The sequence below is a fragment of the Zonotrichia albicollis genome, chromosome 24 (genome assembly GCF_047830755.1).
Source record: "Zonotrichia albicollis isolate bZonAlb1 chromosome 24, bZonAlb1.hap1, whole genome shotgun sequence".
In the NCBI taxonomy this organism is placed as follows: Eukaryota; Metazoa; Chordata; class Aves; order Passeriformes; family Passerellidae; genus Zonotrichia; species Zonotrichia albicollis.
The window spans coordinates 8,254,986-8,274,141 of NC_133842.1; the positions used below are offsets into that span (position 1 = coordinate 8,254,986).

General features: G+C 52.7%; 1 protein-coding gene across 1 annotated transcript; it reads left to right on the forward strand.

Moving 5' to 3' along the window:
• The first annotated feature begins 13,177 nt into the window (after positions 1-13,177).
• LOC141731653 (olfactory receptor 14A16-like) lies at positions 13,178-14,119 on the forward strand. Its single transcript, XM_074558067.1, has one exon. It carries the CDS (start codon positions 13,178-13,180, stop codon positions 14,117-14,119), a length of 942 nt encoding a protein of 313 aa, XP_074414168.1.
• Positions 14,120-19,156: the final 5,037 nt, after the last annotated feature.

Sequence of the window (19,156 nt, forward strand, 5' to 3'; positions counted from 1 at the left end):
GTGTGTTTCTTTTTATTTGTAGTGTCGTTAATAAAGTTTTCTTTTCTTTATTTCTAAGTGGGGGCCTGCTTTGCTTATTCCTGGTCACATCTCACTGCAGAAACCAGGGAGAGTGTATTTTCATGGGGGCACTGGCTTTGTGCCAACATCAAACCATGACATATATATATAATAAACTAATAAATCAAGCCTTCTGAAATATGGAGTCAAATCCTCGTCCCTTCCTGCATGCAAAGACCCCTTTGACCACCGTCACATGTGCCCTGGCTGGTTGCAGGCTCGGCACATGTCCTGCCCTCCTGCTCTGTGCCAAAGGCAGCAGGGATGGGCAGCTCTGGGCACCGCTCTGAGCACGGCCTGGGCACCGCGGGCAGCTGGGACAAGGGCACGGGAACCCTCAGCTCACAGGCGGTTTCTGCTTTCTCTCCTTGCAGCCGGGCTCTGCGGGTGCTGAGGCTGCTCTGGGCTCTGCCAGGGCTCTGCTGGAGCTCAGCACCGGGCCAGAATCAGCCAAAGAAGAAATGGTGTGACCTGCAGCAGAGACTTGCTTGAGCATTTTGGCAGCACATCTCAAGTCTGCAGAGTGTACACCTCCAAGGGAAAACATTACACCCCCCCCCCCCCCAAAAAAATTGTTCAATAACTTCTGAAATGAAATCAATCTGGCATGACCCCAAATGACATTTCTCAGTTTGCTCAAGCTGTAGCTCAGCCCTTCTCCGAACAGTTATCTTTCCCACCCTCCTTTTACTTCCCAACTGCTCCCTCTTTTCCCCCAGTGAGTTCCCAGCCCATCGCAGTATCCATCACACTGTTGCCTTCCTTGGTGCCCCTCACCACAAGGAAGGCTGAGCCCCAGACTTAGGGACTCATCCTGTCACTGGCTGAGGAGCAGCAATGTCTCAGAGGTCCAGTGGGATTTTAGTGTCATTCCGAGCCACTCTCCAGCCCTCAGCTCTCCTCACTGCTGAGCTCCCACTCCCTTTTCCTCGTCCTTGCAGCAGGATGAGCTCTGTGAATCCCCTTGAGCCTCCCCACTCTTCCCAGCCCACACACCCACCTCAGTTAGGCTGAAGCTGAAGCTTCTCTGTCTCCTGTGGCACAACAGTCCAGTGCCCTGTGCAGGGAGCCCCAGCCCCAGAGCACAGCACACAACAGTGCAGTCCGGGCTGGAGCAGCTGCCCTGCAGCCCTGGCTTGGCTGTTTGTGGCAAGGCAATGCTCCCTGCTCCCAGCTGTCCCTGCAGGATGGCCCCAGGGCAGAGCCCAGCCGGGCTCCCACTGCAGCCCCTGGAGCTTGGGGCAGACAGTGCTGCCAGAGCTGAGGTTCCTGGGGAGCACCTGGAGCTGTGCCTTGCACTCTGTGGCCATGTGTCACAGTGCAGGCTGGCTTGGGCTGTGTAAATGTACCAGCCCTGGTTTGACTGCCAGGGGCCTCGCGCAGTCACATCTCTTCCAGGACTGCAGCATTTCACTGGGCAGAATCTGACAAGGCATGGATATCAGAGAAACGAAATTATCCAGCCTGGGTTTTTCCAAGGCCCTTTAGCAGGAAGGGCTTGAGAATAAATGCTCTCTTTTTGCAACATGAACATAGGGGTGAGTACTCTGTCTCCAACGTGCTACCCCCAGCCAACGATACAGCCACCCACTCCCTCACACATCTCCCTCGTGCCTTCCCACTGCTGTGTCCTGTCAGGGTTTCCCAGCCTGTCCTCCCTTCATGGCCCAGTCCCCTCAGGCTCTGCCCCAGCACGGCCAACCTGCCTGCCAGCAGAGCCGCAGCCCCACATCAGCTCCAGAGCAGCCCCGTCCAGGGGCACCTGAGAGCCCTCAGCAAGGCAGCCAGCAGCACTCGGGCAGGAAGACACGGATGGCGCTTCTTGCCTGGCACAGGGCTTGTGACCATCTTTGGGCACTGCTCTCATAGGGGTCCCCACAGCCCGGGCCCCTGCCCAGCCGCTCTGTCACCAGCACAAAGGCTTCAGCAGAACCACCACAGGCCAAGGGGCTTCTGGCCATTTCCCCTGCAACACTGCACACCTGGGCACGTTGCTGAGCCAGGGTACCCTTTTCCCCCTCTTCCCCTATGCCCTGCAGACCCTGCGCAGCAAAAGAAAGCTCCTGGGAGTCTGTGTATTACAACACACTCTATATTCATATACTAATGAAGAAACAAAAAAAGAAAAGAACAATCTGAAAGAAAAGGAAAATTCCCGCTGACTCGGGTGGCCTCAGCAGAAAGAGGCATCAGCTCTCTGCAGAGCTCCAGCAGCGCAGCCAGCCAAGCGGCGACAGACGAGGCCGTGTCCTCCATGCCCAGCAGAGATGTTCTTGCACCCTCTGGAAGACAGAATATCGCTCCCTCTGCAGGGCCTGGAGGACATACAATGTTTGACGTGCCAGGTCCGACACGGCACTGCTGGTGACTTCTGTCAGGTGTTCAAGGGCTGAAAGAGAAAGGAACAGAGCCACAGTCAAATCCTGGATCTGCGGGTAGCCGAGGAGAGCCCCCGGCCAGGGCCATCCCAGGCAGCTCTAGCCATGGCCAGGAGGGAGCAGGGACCAACGGGAGCAGCCCGAAGCTGCTGGCCACGAATCGCCCAGGTGGCCCTGAAATCTCTGTGTGCTCTGCCCACGCTGGCCCTGGTCCGCACAGGGAGCAGAGCCCTCCACAGCCAGGGCAGGGCTTGCAGCTGCCCCGGCAGCCCCCGCTGCCAGCCCGCTGCCCTCACTCACCAGTGCAGATGAGCCGGAGCTCTTCCTTCTTCCCCCTCAGGTGCCGCGCGGCCATGCCTGTGAACACAGAGCCTGTCACGGCGCCGGCGGTACAGCTCCCTGCCAGCGGCTCTGCCGGCGCTGTGGCCACACGGGCTGCTGGCCCGGCAGGGCTCTGCCCGGCCCTTGCCGCACGCTGCCGCTCCAGGGCACGGCTGCCAGAGGGCGGCGGCAGCAATGCCCGGGCCAGGCGGGGCTCCACGGCGCCGGGCCCGTCCGGCGCTGCCGGGGCAGCAGGCCGGGCTGGGGCCGAGCTGCGGCGGGCCGGGGAGGGAGCGCGGGCTCGTGGCTCACCCATGAACCTGATGGCCGCCGCTAGCAGGGGCTACTGTGGGCTCTGCACGTAGCGCAGGGCCCGGCGCAGGTGCTCGGCCGCTCGGCTCCTGTCCTCTGCCAGCTGCAGAGAGCGGCAGGAGGGAAGGGTTGGCGCGGGCTCAGCCCCGGCCTCCACTGCCCGCACAGCCCTGAGGCGCGGCCGGCAGCCGCCGGCGCCGGGCTCCCGAGGGGAGGGGCAGAGGGCCGGCTGCAGCCCGGGGAGCCGCCGTGCCGCCCCGCCCCGCAGCCCCGCCGGGCCGGGGCTCCCCCGGCAGCCTAGAGCAGAGCCCGCGCGGCCTCTGGCTGCAGCAGCGGGCAGGGCCACAGCTGCCCGCCCCGCACACTGAGCGCCGCGCTCAGGGAGCTTCTCCGGGCTGAGGCTGGGGCTTGCAGGCTGTCCTTACCAGGCACTTGCTGAACTTCCACAGATTCTGGTTCTTCACCAGTCTTTCAAGATCTGTCCTCTTCAGGAACTCGGCCACACAAAGCAGAGTTTCCTGAGAAGCCTGGAGAGCAGCAGACACAGAGATGGCCCCACAGCCCAGGGCGCAGCACCCGGGTGCGTCCCTGTGCCAAGGCCTGGAGGAGGCTGCAGCCCAGCAGGTGCCAGGGCAGGAGGCAGCCGAGCCCCCTGCCAGGGGGACAGCAGCAGCCCACGAGTCCTCACCTGTGCCACAAGCCGCTTCTCATCATGGCAGTGGAGGACGAGGGGCAGCAGGCTCTGGCGCAGGGGTGTCTTCAGGGCCTTGTTTTTCTTTTCCTGTGGAAGAGTCACCAACGTTCGGAAGAGCAGTATGGAGATGAGCTGAACCTGCCAATTGTTCTGTATGGAAGGAAGAAAAAAAAGACCTCAGCATGGGCTGCACGGGGCTCAGCCTGGCACAGGCCTGCAAATTCACAGGGCACAAAGTGTCCGGACAGCACCCAGTGGCGGTGGCTGGGAGCAGTGAGCCTTACGTGGTCAAAGAGTGGCAGGAGCGCCTCAAGCAGCTGCAGTGTGATGGGGCCGGGCATCAGCATGTCATTGTCCAGGATGATAAAGCTGAGTAGCATGACTGTCATGAAAACTATCTCTCCATCTGCATCCCACAGGAAGTCCACAAGCCTTTCAGTCAGGCTCCACATTTTTTTGGTCTGTGCAGAACACAAGTTTGTGAAACGCCGTCCTGCTGCCGCAGGGCCCAGAGGCCAAAGGCCTGTCCCAAAGCACTGGGGCAGCTGAAGTGGGAGGCAGGAGAGCTGGGAGCAGCTGCCCCAGCATTCAAAGCCCTGCCAAGCGCAAGCGACCGCATTGCCCAGCTCAGCCTCAGCCGCTGCCCCCTTCTCACCATTGAGGGCTCCTCAGTGAGCTCAAGAAGGGCCCTGAGCGCCAGGCGACGCCCCTCCCTGCACTCGCTCTGCAGCTTCCTTGACAAAATTTGCAGGACTCTGTCAGCACCACGTTCACTCAAGTGCAGGCACTCGAGGACCTGAAAGGCACAGGGCAGTGACAGGGAGCCGGCTGGCAGGAGCCCGTAGACGCACGGGGCCGGGCCCAGGCAGCAGCACAGGGCGCGGGCACCGTGCCAGGCAGCTGCGGCGACGAGAGGGCAGAGAGCTGGGAGGCGGCTCAGCCAGGCAGCGCTGGCCGTCAGGCTCACCTCCGCAAGGAACGCCAGGGCAGGCAGCTCCCAGCGTGGCTCCTGTGTGCTGAGCAGCCGGAGCAGGTAGCGAGCGATCCGGGAACACAAGGGCATGGAGACACAGCACATCTCCCTGGCAGGAGAAAAAGGAACCAAGACTGTGGGCCAGGGGGACAAACCTCTGCCAGGACTGACACACAGAGGTCTGGTCTTTCCCCAGCATCCTGCAAGCGGCCCTGGGCTATTTGGGAGGCAGCTCCTGGTGGGCACCCTCCTCTCCCCGCCTTTTCCAGTCTGCTGGGCCATCCCTCGGTGACAAGGCCTTCTGGGCCACGACCTCGGGGACTGTGTGGAGCTCCCTAGGCACAGAGCACAACTGTCAGAGGTAGTGGGGAGAAGGGGGTCTCACCTGGCCAGCAGACCCACGGCACAGTGGTGGGTGTCAGCACACAGCAGCGTGTCCCAGCCACAGCTGCGTTCCATTGCCACCACCACATCCTCGTGCTGCATTCGGCAGAGCAGGGACTTCAGGGTCTGCACTGCAAACCTGCGTGCACAGCAAAGCCCAGGTCACGCTGTGAACACTGGCTCCTGCCCGGGGACGTAGCAGGGAAAGGAGGAGTGGGATGGAGCACCTGTTGGGGCTGGTGGCAAGGCCGTATTCCTCCTGGCATCCCTTCCAGAATGCATTGACCTCCTCTGGTGTATCCTGAGTGCTGAAGAGCACTTGGGAGAGCAGATGCAGAAAGAGGCGGGGCAAATACACCGTCACCATATGTGGGACGCAGGGCATCTGGAGGATCTTCCAGATCACCACAGTTGCCTGCAAAGGACAAAGCCCCCCGAGACAGGGCTCAGTGCCGAGGTGTGCGTGTGGCAGGGCCCAAGCAGGGGAGGGAGAGGCTCAGAGAGACGCAGGGGGAGCACGGGGCCTGGTGGTGCTGAAGCTGCCCCTGGGCCGGGTTTCAACCCAGCGCCTGAGGCAGGGAGATGCAGTGGGGGAAGGAGGATGGAGAGCTGCTGGAGAGGCAGCCTTGGGGACAGCAAAGGCCAGTTACAGAAACTCACAGCCAGGACAAAGACACCCGTTTTGTCCCCATCCGAGGTGCACATGCTGTGCTCTGGCCAGCTCCCCAGCACATCCAGGAGTATCAGCAGCGCTGGCTCTGCAGTCCTGGGCGAGCACATGATGCTCTTCCACATGGTCAAAGCAGCTCTGTCGGGTTAGAGCTCTGTCTCAGGAGGGTCTCAGACACAGCACCGTGGCCTGGGCAGCAGTGGGGACCTGAGCTGGCTGCCAGCTCTGCCTGTGCCCATTGCCACTCGCCAGCAGCACACAGGCAGCCCAGGTCGCTGGGGACAGGCCCCTGAGGGGCAGCGAGGGAGCACCGCAGCAGGCTCGGGGGCTGACGTGCCAGGGCTGGCCAAGGGAGCAGCCAGAGGGCCCTGGAACTCTCTGTTGGTCACACACCTGGGCCAGGCTCTAAAGGCTGATGGGCTGGCGAGCCCTGAGCCCTGTGGGCAGGTGGGCCCCATACCTGTCACAGGACGGGGCCACACGCAGGAGCGTCATGACTACGTCAGCGGGCTGTGCTTCGCTGAGATCCAGCAGGGTCCTGTTCAGCCTGTGCTCAGCAAACTGATTGGCCAGGAGCCACTGGTGGATGTACCTGACCAGGGCAGGAACCTGGAGAAGGCACGGGGAGACTTGGAAAGCTGCCGGAGGGAGGAATGTCCCCAGCTTCCCCACAGAAGTGCTTCCCTTCCCACCACACTGCCATGGCCTCAAAGAGTTACAGTGACCAGCAGGCGTGGCTTGGGAGATCAAGCAATTCCTGGGAGGATCAAAGCCTGGCCACAGGCTGCTTACTTGCTTAGGATTGGAAAAGCCCTCCTCTACGAGCATATCCAGCAGGGCAGCACTGGTCTTGGTTTTGAAGATGTGCGAATATGCTCTGAGCCCAGTGCCCATGGGGCTGGTCTCTTCCGCCCGAATTTTCTTGATGAATTTGCAAACCAGCTGTAGGAGAAGGGCAAGAAGCCAGGGATATTGCAGGGAATGCTCCAAGCGCGGTGCCAGCAGGCCCAACCCAGGTGGGGATGGCTGCAGGTACCTGGGCTGTGCTGCGGAAGAGGCCACGGGCGGGGTCCTGCTCCTGTGTGCGCTGCAGGGCTGCACCTGGCAAAGAGCAAGTGCAGCCAGAGCTGAGGGGCTGCGGGAGAGGCCGGAGAACACAGCCCAGCCCTGCGCTGCCCAGGCAGGGACAGCCCCGGGATGCACCAGGGGATGGAGCACGGTCCCCGTGGGGTGTCTGCCCAGCCCCTCTTCCGTCCTGTCTGTGGGAATGGGATGGGATTGGGTGGGATGGGATAAAATGGGATGGGATGGGATGGGATGGGATGGCGCCAAGTTGGCTGCGGGCACCGGCCCTGTGGCCCAGCTCTGCCACTCACCCTCCTGCGGCAGCTCAAAGGGCACCACCGCTTTGGTTTCATGTGCTGGGGCAGCTCCAGGGCCTTCTTCCTCCTCTTTCCTCCAGGCCACCTTGGGCGCTTTCAGAGGTCTCTGCTCCATGACAATGACTGGATTTGTGAGGACACCTGCAGAGGGGAAGCCTTGCAAGGCCACAGGTCACCAAGTCCTGTGGTCTGGCCTCGAGCTCAGCTGCGGGAAGAACGCCTTGGAAAGGCTCCGGGTCAGAGAGGAACGAGTGCGCTCTGCGGGGGCTCCTCACGGCACCGCTCTGTCCCGTTGTGCCCCGTTGTGCGTTCCCAGCAGCCGGGCAAGCTTCTATTTCCCACATGTCACAAAGGGCCCTTGGTCACCGGGTTCCGTTCCATGGCACAGAGACCCTGCTGCAGCGTGCCACCCAGGGCCCTTGCACACACTGCCTTCTGCCCTGGGACTGCCCCCAGCCCAGCCAAAGTGGCCCAGCTTGGAAGTAATGCCTGGCCCCAGGTGTTGTCTAAGGCAGCCCGACAGGATCTTTAGGAAGGGCTCAGAGCATCAGCAAACGCTGCCCGGCTCTGCACGCTCAGTCCTGTCCCCATATCTTTCCCTGAGAGCATTTGAATTTCTAAATGAGAAGCATTTGAAGGGAGGGCATTTACATTTTCCATTTCAGAGCAGCCTTCTGCCTTCATTAGCAGACACGTCTCTCTTCAAACCAAGACAATTGTTTATCATCTTGCAGATGTGCAGTTGCTGGGGAGCCCCGTTTTACACCTGGAAATGGAGAAGCATTCCCAGCAATTGGGAAAATCCTAGGTGGTCCGTCCACCCACAGATGAGGTCTCCAAACGTGCCCCGAAATTGGGTCCAGCTCTTAGAGGCCTAAAAGAGCAAGTCCAAGTGACTTGATGATATTTTTAGCCCAGAAAGCCCTGCAGCTGATGGCACACTTCACAATCAGCAGGGGACACAGCTACGCCGAAGCCCAGACCTCTGCTGGGAGCCTTTCCCCTCAAATACCCTTCAAACAAACCTCCATGCAAGTCACTTGGGAAAGTTTCTTCAAATGATACATTTCTGGCACAAGACTACACAGGCTTATGTGAAAGATTCTAAAGCAGCTGCTGTGGAGTCAAAGAGCCAGCACTAAGAGTCCTTGTCATCTCTTGGTAGCTAAATCCCACTTTGGGGGATTTCAGGGAGTTTGGAATGAGCTAGAGAGCAGACCTCTGAGTTTTTTAGATGATGCCATTGCTTTTTCTTCTCTTCTACATAGACAGGAAGGGTGAGTTTGGCTCACATCTGGACTGCATGGCTCACGAGGCCCGCAAGACTTGTAGTTACAAGAGCTTTGAAGGATTTCTTGGCCAAGAAGACACTGCCAACAAGAATATTTATGGTTGGCAGCCAATCCTTCAATATTTCGTCTTAGGGACTCATGCTACAGTGTAAGCTTCCTTAGCCAATCATGTTATGCCACACAAACTCACAGCACTGCATCCTAAGCTTCTTGTTTACCATTGTAACTACTTCTATTTTTTCTAGATCTTCAGCACTAAAGCTCTAAACTTTCCTCCACTTCAACATTGCTCCCCGTGTCTCTGCTATAATAAACTAGAAATTCACATTCTCGCTTCCAGCACCTAGCTTTGCAAGCCCTTTCTAGGGTCTCCGATCAAATCCTGTGTTTAATTCTAAGCTTTGCTGACAAGACCAAAGGTCTGAGATTTCCCTGCATTTGGGTTTCCAACAACACCGATGCTGTTAGTTCCACAGTGCCCAGGGTCCCTCTGGCAAGTCAGCTCTGGCAGAAACGAGGCGGGCAGCTGCCGGGGGGCGGCTTGTGGCCTCTGACAGCCCATTGCTCAGGGCTTGCCAGCGCCCCAGCCCCTCAGTCTCTGCCCCAGCCCGGCCAAGCTGCCCGGCAGCAGCGCCGCAGCCCCACAGCAGCCCCGTCCAGGGGCACCTGGGAGCCCTCAGCAAGGCAGCCAGCAGCACACGGGCAGGAGGACACGGATGGCGCTTCCTGCCTGGCACAGGGCTTGTGGCCATCTTTGGGCACCGCTCTCACAGGGGTCCCCACAGCCCTGGCCCCTGCCCAGCCGCTCTGTCACCAGCACAAAGGCTTCTGCAGAACCACCACAGGCAAAGGGACCTCTGGCCATTTCCCCTGGAGCACTGCACACCTGGGCAGGTTGCTGAGCCCAAGAACCCTTTTCCTCCTTCAGGGCCTCCGGACCTATTAGCTTGCTCTGTTGCTGTGCACAAGCTCCCTTTTTACCCTTTCCTGCCTGTTGCCCTACAGACCCTGTGCAGCAAAGCAATGCTCCTGGTGTTAGCGTTCAAAACCACAAAATCACGGGGGATTATATGTGGTGCTTTTTATTAAGAGCTCTGGGAATCAGGGTACATTCAACCCAAATCTGATTCCGACCATACATCCGATATGATCATGTTTTATACTCTATCGCTACATAACTTTCACGTTAATTATTAAACTTATATTGTTCTATTGTATACATAAATTTAGCCCCTCTCTGAATTTCCTTCATAGTTTCTCATTATTCTTCTTATGGTTATATAATAATTACACTTAATTATTAAACAATCATCACATCTAACAATTATATAATTTATCATACTGCTTACGCAGGTGCAGTTGATCTGGGAAAGCATAAAGCCTAACATTTTAGATTCTATCTTAAAATTTTTCCAGGGCTCCACTATCACTGGCAGTCTGTGTATCATAACACATTCTAGAATTTATTTATTTACAGTAATCTATAATGTATAATAATAGGTAGAATTATATATACGGTATAATTTATTTATTTACAATAGAGATAAAAAATGGAAAAGAAGAAAAGAAAAATCTTAAAGAAACAGAAAATTCCACTGGCTCAGGTGGCCACAGCAGACAGAGCCTCTGGCATCAGCTCTCTGCACAGCTCCAGCAGCGCAGCCAGCTGAGCCCCCACACACGAGGCCGAGTCCTCCATGCCCTGCGGAGCTGATCTTGCAGCCTTTGGATGGTGGAATATCGCCCATGCTGTATTGCTCTGAGGACATGCAGTGTTTCAAGTGCCAGCTGTGACACATGTGAAATACAAAGCTGTGTTTCGTGTCAGGTACAAACAGGCAATGTGTGTATTTGTGATTGCAATATGTGTGGAGACCGACAATGATACGGTTGCGAATTCTAATAATAACTGAGGAAAATAAAGTATGGAAGAAGGCCTTTGAACCTATCTTTTGTTTGCAATTAACCTTGGTTGATTGAGGAGCATTTGAATTAAAGCATTAAGGATGTTGCTCTTAGCTTGTAGTTAATCGATCAAGAACTCTGCAATAATAACCTTTTGAAGTGTAATTTTAGAATATTGCTTGTATCCTTGAAACTATAGCTTTGGAATATATATAAGGGAAACCTGCTTATCTCACGCCTTAACAAAACAGAGAAAAACATCTTGAGAAAGGAAAATGAACATCAACTCGAGGATTTACATTTTTGACCAAGGGAAGCTGGACATCACTGTTAGATTTATAGTCTCTGTAATCAAAAGGTGGAGCCACATCTGGGGAACTGGACTCCACCAGATGGGATCCATCTTTCTTTTTTCAGAAACTGGACCACCACCATCTGGGCATACTCCTTTTTGGGAGACATCCCGAGAAAAACTTAATCACAATAGTGTATAGAATTGCAACAGAAAAATTGGGAATAGAAAGTGCTGATGAGTAAAATTGGAATAGAAACTGCTGAGAAAGCTGATGAGTATCCCTATAAATACCTATAAGCCTCAACTGCTGGTGTGCAGTTGGAGGGAAAATTTCCCCCATTGTACCCAGTGCTGTATTGCTCATACTTTACAATATTAAATAATAAATTGATTGCTGCTTGAATATTGGCCTAGTCAAGCTTCTCATTTATAACAGGCACAGGGCAGAGACACCGTAGCACAGCCTGGGCTGCACAGGGCACAGGGATGGGCAGCAGCTGCAAGACAGCCCTGCCAGAGCCATCTTAGGCAGCACTTTGGCCATGGCTGCTTGCCCTGGGCCTGAGGCAGGAGCAGGAGACAAGTGACCCTTGCAGGGCTGGGGCCTCATTGCCTCCTTGTCCCTGCTCAGCAGCCTGGCAGGGGCCGCCCCATGCTCCTGTCCCTGGCGTTGCACATCCCCACATGCCAGTGCCCATCCTGGCAAGAGCCCTGAGCAAGGAGGGAGAGACAGGATCTGCCTGGCCAGGGGCTAGGGCTCAGGCCTTGGCCCTTGGCATTCCTCAACCACATCCAGGTTTGCTCAGCACCAGAGACACCTTGGCCTTGTTTGTCCCCAGCTGTCATTACTGCCTCCAGTGTTCTGCTCTAACTGGAACCTGGGGACGCTTTCTCAGTGGGACCCATTAAAACTTCAAGAAACTTTGGAGTTTCAATTTAATTTTGAGTTCTTAAGAAGTTTTTGAAGACACTCTCATGGACTGGTTCTGATGTAAACAACACCAAATCCCCAAGAGGCTCATTAAATTTCTTGTGCTGTGTCTGTGCTGCTGAGCTTTAAAGGAGCAGCTCTTCCCAGCACCAGCTCCTCTCCCAGCCCAGAAGGGCTGAGGGCTCTGCCTGCAGGCACTGAGGGGACAGGAGCCAGGCAGAGACAGGCTGAAGGCAATAGGATTGGGAAGACATTGAGCTGAGACTTCACTTGGGGAAAGATCTTCACAGCCCTGTGCATGGTGAGTGTGTGGGTGCAGGGCAATGTACCCTCTGCTCCTGGCGGGATCTCCTGGAGCCAGCACACCCCACAACCTGGGGGATGTGTCAGGAGGACTCTCCCAGTTTCTCTGTGGCACCGGAGGAGGAGGAGGAGGAGGAGGAGGAGGAGGAGGAGGAGGATGTGCTGCAGAGCGGGCTGCCCTGGGCACTGTCAGAGGGATAGGGCAGGATGGTTCCTGCTGCCAGGGATGGCTGCAGGGGGTGAAGCTGCCGCTGCAGCCAGGGCTGCCCAGGGCTGTCCTGCAGAGCAGCTCCTGCAGCCCTCAGGGCTCTTGGCCAGCCCAGGCATGTGCCACCTGCCAGGGGCAGCTCTCAGCCTGCCTGGCAGCTCCCCATGGGCGCTGCAGGGGAGAAGTTGGAGGTGGAAGGAGCCACCCCCATCAGGGCAGATTCCTCCTGCTGTGGAGATGGTGCTGCGTGGCCAGGGCTGCTCTCAGCTTTCTCCTTAAGGGAAGGGAAAGGGGCTGTCAGCTTTACCCGTGTCACTGAGACTCCTGCACTCTCAGCCTGGGCATCAGCACATGGGCCTCAGATCTCCCTCAGAAAGTGCCTCCTCAGCCTCCTCTCCCTACAGCCAGCAGCAGCAGCACCTTGGCTTGCAGCGTCTCTGTTTGTCTGGCCTGCCCTTAAGGCTCTGCTGCCAGGGAGATGCCCCTGGGCAGTGCCCAGTGCTGGGAGGGGTCTGCAGGGCAGAGCTGAGCCCCCAGGGCAGGGCTGGGGTCGGGCAGCACTGCCAGGGATAGGGCTCGGATATGGAGAAACCGCTCCCAGTAGGCACGACTCCAGGTAGCAGAGAGCCAGATAAACACTTGGTATCCATTCCTGTCCAGCTACACGGGGAAAGAGAGAAGGATTTGGATAAAATTATTTTTAAACTGAGTGTTCAAAAAGTCCATTTTATTTCTCAATAAATTTTAAAGTACAGGCACCCTACAGCAGAGGAGATGTAATGATCAAATGACTCCTGGGGTGGGGAGTAGCACTGACTGCACTGAGGCACAGGAAGCCCTGTTTTCCCTCTGAGCTCTGCAATGTTCAGCCTGAGAGCAGTGCTAAAGATTAGGCAGGTACTCAGCAGCACAAGCTCAAAATGAAAGAAAGTTTAGCCAAATTTCCTCACAGGAAGAGAAATTATTTTGCAGAGACTGCAAAAAAGATTACATAGAATTGACTCAAAGAAAATTGGTTGCACCTTGTCAATGTCTTCTTTCAACAGTCCACTATGCCCAGACTGAACAAATGTCGAACAGCAGCTCCATCAGGCACTTCCTCCTGCTGGCATGGGCAGACACACGGCAGCTGCAGCTCCTGCACTTCTGCCTCTTGCTGGGCATCTCCCTGGCTGCCCTCCTGGGCAACGGCCTCATCATCAGCGCCATAGCCTGCGGCCACCACCTGCACACACCCATGTTCTTCTTCCTGCTCAACCTGGCCCTCAGCGACCTGGGCTCCATCTGCACCACTGTCCCCAAAGCCATGCACAATTCCCTCTGGGACACCAGGAACATCTCCTACTCAGGATGTGCTGCACAGGTATTTCTGTATGTACTTTTCATGTCAGCAGAGTTTTCCCTCCTGACCATCATGTGCTACGACCGCTATGTGTCCATCTGCAAACCCCTGCACTATGGGACTCTCCTGGGCAGCAGAACTTGTGCCCACATGGCAGCAGCTGCCTGGGTCAGTGGCTTCCTCAATGCTCTTCTGCACACCGCCAATACATTTTCCCTACCCCTATGCCATGGCAATGCCTTGGGCCAGTTTTTCTGTGAAATCCCCCAGATCCTCAGGCTCTCCTGCTCCAAATCCTACCTCAGGGAACTTGGGCTCATTGTGATTGGTGCCTGTTTAGCATTTGGCTGTTTTGTGTTCATTGTTTTCTCCTATGTGCAGATCTTCAGGGCTGTGCTGAGGATCCCCTCTGAGCAGGGACGGCACAAAGTCTTTTCCACCTGCCTCCCTCACCTGGCTGTGGTCTGTCTGTTCCTCAGCACTGATCTATTTGCCCACTTGAAGCCCCTGTCCATCTCATCTCCATCCCTGGATCTGGCCCTGTCAGCCCTGTCAGTTCTGTACTCGGTGGTGCCTCCAGCCCTGAACCCCCTCATCTACAGCCTGAGGAACCAGGAGCTCAAGGCTGCAGTGTGGACACTCATGACTAGATGGTTTCAGGAACATTAAACTGCTGGCCAGTGTTTGCAAATCACTTGTAATAAAAATTATCTTTGGTACTTCTTTTCGGTTTCATTTTGGAGGTTCTTTTTCATTGTCTTACTTTCTTAATATTGTCCCTAACTGAAAGTCAATGATCCTGCCATATCTCGTTTTATTCTGCCACACTTTCACTGAGACCCACAGATTGTGTCAATAAGGAGCTGTGCTCTTGGTGGGTTTAAATGCCTTTAGGCCTTCCCAGCAGACTTTTCACAGCAGATCCCCCTTCTGTTGCCTTCTCTGGAGCTGCAACAGCAATGTCTGTGTGCAGAGCTGGGGGCAGATCAGTGCTGGCCCAGCAGCTGTGCCCAGCAGCAGCAGCACTTGGTGTTGCCAGTGCTGCTGCCGTGGCCCTGCCCCGCTGTCCTGGTGTTGCTGTAGGGCCTGAGTGATCTCGGGGCCGGGCACAGCCCTGGGGGTGGCAGTGCTGGGGCTGCAGCAGGGACAGGCCATGGGCACTACTGGGGTGTTGAAGTCGGAGGGAGAAGACCCACCTTTCTTGATCAGCATCGACTCCGTTTATTCACTCCATCAATCACTTTTTATAACTGTGTTAATTAAGTTCATGCATATTGAAAACCCGAGCTCACAGTAGGTCAGAGATAACACACCAACCCCTCCTTATGTTTCCAATACCAAGATTTGGGTTCTCAAAATTATTTTTGCTTTCCCAAAACAGCCAAAGATAGAATATCTACTTGTTATGAGAAGCTGCCTGAGAACTCTGGTATGCAAGGTTCTCAAGGCCTTCATGTTTGTCACTTTTACTTGTAATTAAAAACAACCTGAGAACTTCCTCTGTTTACAGAAACCAGCTGGGAGAATTTTACTCCTCACAGCTGCCTTCTAAGCCATTTCTGAAAAAATCTCCAACAATTACCGGTTTTTTCTTTTTTGCCCAAGGAGGTTGGTATGCTGGGTTTTTCTATCATTCCACTGACCATACCTTGAATACTACCAAGAATACAAAGCAAAACAAACAAAGCATTCAAAAGTACTCTTAGTATCTCTATAAGGTCCCCCAGCCATGGTCCGAGCAATGGCTTTTACCCCAAAGGGTTAAAAGGCTGTCAGCTGTCCTCCCTCATGTGCACCTGGGGAGGAGACGAATGGCGAGTCTGAAACATGATGTTTGTGTCCTTGAAGTTTTCACATCCACCTCTTAATTGGGTTTCTCAGAAAAGTTCAAGATCAGTTTTACAGACTGTAATCCTTTGGCTCAAATGGCATCAGCTGGGTTATTTCTCAGTCCTTGGTTGATTTGGAGTAGTGAAAAATTAGCATGCATTTAAAACACTTAAAATATCTAAACTTAACAGACTTATTTTAAGATCAACAAAACTTATATGTAAAATCAATTAACTCTAATGAAACTTAAACAAGAATCAGAAAAATTCTATGGGCTAATTGTATCACACTCTTAGTAACACAAAAATAGGCAATTCTAACAATTATTACACTATAAGCAATATTCTCAGCTAGCACAGTTTCTCTCTTACAAGGGATCTAAACTAGGGAAACAAACCCAAAAGGCTATGACTATTTATAGGATATGCTATACAACAGATACAAAAAAAAAAAAAAAATCTCTATGTGCTACAAGGCTCAAACAAAACTCAGGTGTGCTAATATGACCAATAAAAATAAGCTAAAGGAAGTTTGTTTTTTATTCTCAAACAGCAGATATATTTTAAACAAAAACAGCTCTACTCACAAATGCTTCTGATTGTCTCTTTTAACTAGTCTCTCTAATGTTCACAACAACACTTTGCACACAGGTCATAAAATAAACGCCTATCATAAAAACATAAATCTATCTAACATCACTTAAACTCAGTAATATTTAGACTTAAAATACTGAAAATATTTAAACTTAACAAAACTTAACATTATTTAAGCCTAATTTTAACAAAATCAGCTGATTTTAAATTCTATATAACTTATACTTAATATAATTTTAATCTTAACAAAAAACTTTTGGTCAACAAAAGTTTGTTTGCCGGCAATCATGATAGAAAGCAAGTGATATTTCAAAATGAATACCAAATGCTGTATGTTTTTATTAATCACATGTTTTTAAAAACCATGCCTTTGTTAACTAAAATTTGAAATTATTATTTCAAATTTTTAATTTCATATTTTTATTATTATTTTATTTTATTATTATTATTTTATTTTATTATTATTTAGAATTATTTTATTTTATTATTTATTTCATATTTTATTATTATTTTATTATTATTCATTTTATTATTTATCATTATTTCATTTTATTATTTATTTAATATTTTATTATTTTATTTATATTATTATAATGCCTTCTAAAGTGGCTTTGGAGTAGGAAGCACCACTTTAAAAAAACAAACATTTCCTTTGGATTCAGAGAAAGGAAACAATTCTTATTTAAAAATAACTATATAGTAGTTTTATAAAATGCCTCTTTAAGGAAATACATCAACAGATGTTTTCCTTGTGTAAAATTGACAATTTTTTTTAGGTCAAATCTTTGAAACACATATACCACTTAAAGTTTGTGTTCATGCACTACCTTCTATATCAATAATTCAATAAAACTTCTAATCTATACCAAAACTATTTTTCTTTATTCAAAATGTGTACCACTCCTAATTTAGCTTTTAGGGCTTAAGCTAAACCCATGTCATCAGAAAACTCTGAGTTTCTCATTTCTTAATTCTTCCTCTAAGTTCTTTTCCCATTGTATGTGTCCTAGGGAACAGCAAAACCACATTGCATACCACTGGAGTAAGACACTGTTTAAAATCTTTAAAAGCAGCATTTAGGATCAAACTAAAGCTTGATAGAGAAATCTGTCTGCACTTTGAAATGCAAAACCTCTTGAAACTATTATTATTGGAGAGTGGATACTGGCAAGAACAGAAACTGCACAGACAGGAGAGAGAGAGAGAGCCTAGGAGCTTGAGTCCAGAGGACTCCAGCCCTGGGCCTTTCACAGCTAAGGCTCTGTTTGTAGCAACAAGGAAAGGTAAAAATGTGACCATCTTTCTCAGCTTCACCCTAAGCTGGTTACTAACTTGTATCACTGAATTACTAACACTGCTAAAAAGGGGCAGAAGAGAGTGAGTCCTGGTATTTCTTGGTAAACCACAAAACTGCAAATCTAAGTTTTCAATCAACAAGCTAAAACAACCACTTCAGAACAGCAGCAGTCTTCTCCCACCTGGCTTACTACTAGTCTGAGCAGGAGAGGAAAGAAAAAAAACCCCTAAAGCTTATGAGAATAAGTATGAAATACATATAAACCAAGGTAACAGATTTAAGTGGCTTAAAAAAGTACAGGTACATTCAAGAAAACCAACAGATATTTGTTCCATTTTAGAGCAGAGCTCCCAAGAGCTTATTTGCTCTCGCGGCACTTGTGTCGGCGGGGGGCCGAGCCCCCCCACGCTGGGCTGTTTGTTTACTCGCTGGCAGGTTGACTCCGCTGCAGCTACCGCTGGTCAGGTCGCTCCCCCCGCGCTGCTTGGCTCCCTGCGGTGTCGGAGCGAGCGAAAAAAAACTTCTGGTCTCACGGCGCGGCGGCGGCTCCGCTCGGCTCCCGCCGGGGCCAGGCCCCGCATGGCCGTGGCGCCGCTGGTGCTGGTGCTGCTGGTGGCCGCCTGGCGCTGGCTGCAGGGCACGGCTTCCCCCGCACTGCGTGCGGTGCGGTGCGGCTTCCTCCGCGCTGGGTGCGGCGCGGCGCGACTCCCGCCGCTCTCGGCTCCCGCGGCGGCTCGGTTCCCGCGGCACGGCTTCTCCCTGCCGCTGCCTCTGTTATCGCCGCTACAGCGCAGCACTACAGGCGGTCGCTCGGCGCAGCTGCTCAACGTTTTGACAGTTTTATCACTCTTCCATAATAAATGACCGAATTCATGCCATCCTGTTAACTCGTAAACCGCATGGAGGATAAGGAAAATCCCCCCAGCACAGCCATCAGTCCAAAAACCTGTTAAATCCTTTTGCAAATTCATCCCCTTAATCTGTCTTGTCTATAAAAAAGCAATAAAAAGATCATATGTGGCTTGCCTTTCTATTACCTCTAAATCGAAAGCGCGCGCTTTTGCAGCTCTTTCAAGGTCGCAGCCACACGTTTTGGCCAGGCTCGTCTGTTGCGGTCACCTGGAACACGGCATCTCTCGGCGTCTTTTCTTTCGCTTTTTTTTTTCCTTCACGCTTTTGCTGTCCCGGCTGCTACGGAGACCCGACCCGTAATTCCAACTTCTCATGGCGCCGCAGTACAACGTCCAGGGTCACCATATATTGAAGTCGGAGGGAGAAGACCCACCTTTCTTGATCAGCATCGACTCCGTTTATTCACTCCATCAATCACTTTTTATAACCGTGTTAATTAAGTTCATGCATATTGAAAACCCGAGCTCAAAACAGGTCAGAGATAACACACCAACCCCTCCTTATGTTTCCAATACCAAGATTTGGGTTCTCAAAATTATTTTTGCTTTCCCAAAACAGCCAAAGATAGAATATCTACTTGTTATGAGAAAGCTGCCTGAGAACTCTGGTATGCAAGGTTCTCAAGGCCTTCATGTTTGTCACTTTTACTTGTAATGAAAAACAACCTGAGAACTTCCTCTGTTTACAGAAACCGGCTGTGAGAATTTTACTCCTCACAGCTGCCTTCTAAGCCATTTCTGAAAAAATCTCCAACACTGGGGCAGTGCTGACACCTCAGCCCAGGGGGCTCCAGGCTCCTTGCCCAGGCTCTCAAGAACACAGCCAGGCCAATGCTCAGCACAGAACAGCCCCGTGAGCAGCCCCAGGCTGGCCGTGGGCAAGCACCACTTGCAGGCTGGTGCTCTGCAAGGGCCCTGGGGCAGACAGGAAGAAGCAGCAGAGCAGGGGCTGATCCCCCAGGTCCTTTTCTGCCTGGCCACTGTCCAGCCACTCTGTCCCCAGCCTGCAGCCCTGCAGGGGTTGTTGTGGCCAATGTGCAGGACCCATGACTTGGGGTCTTGTTTATTCTCACAT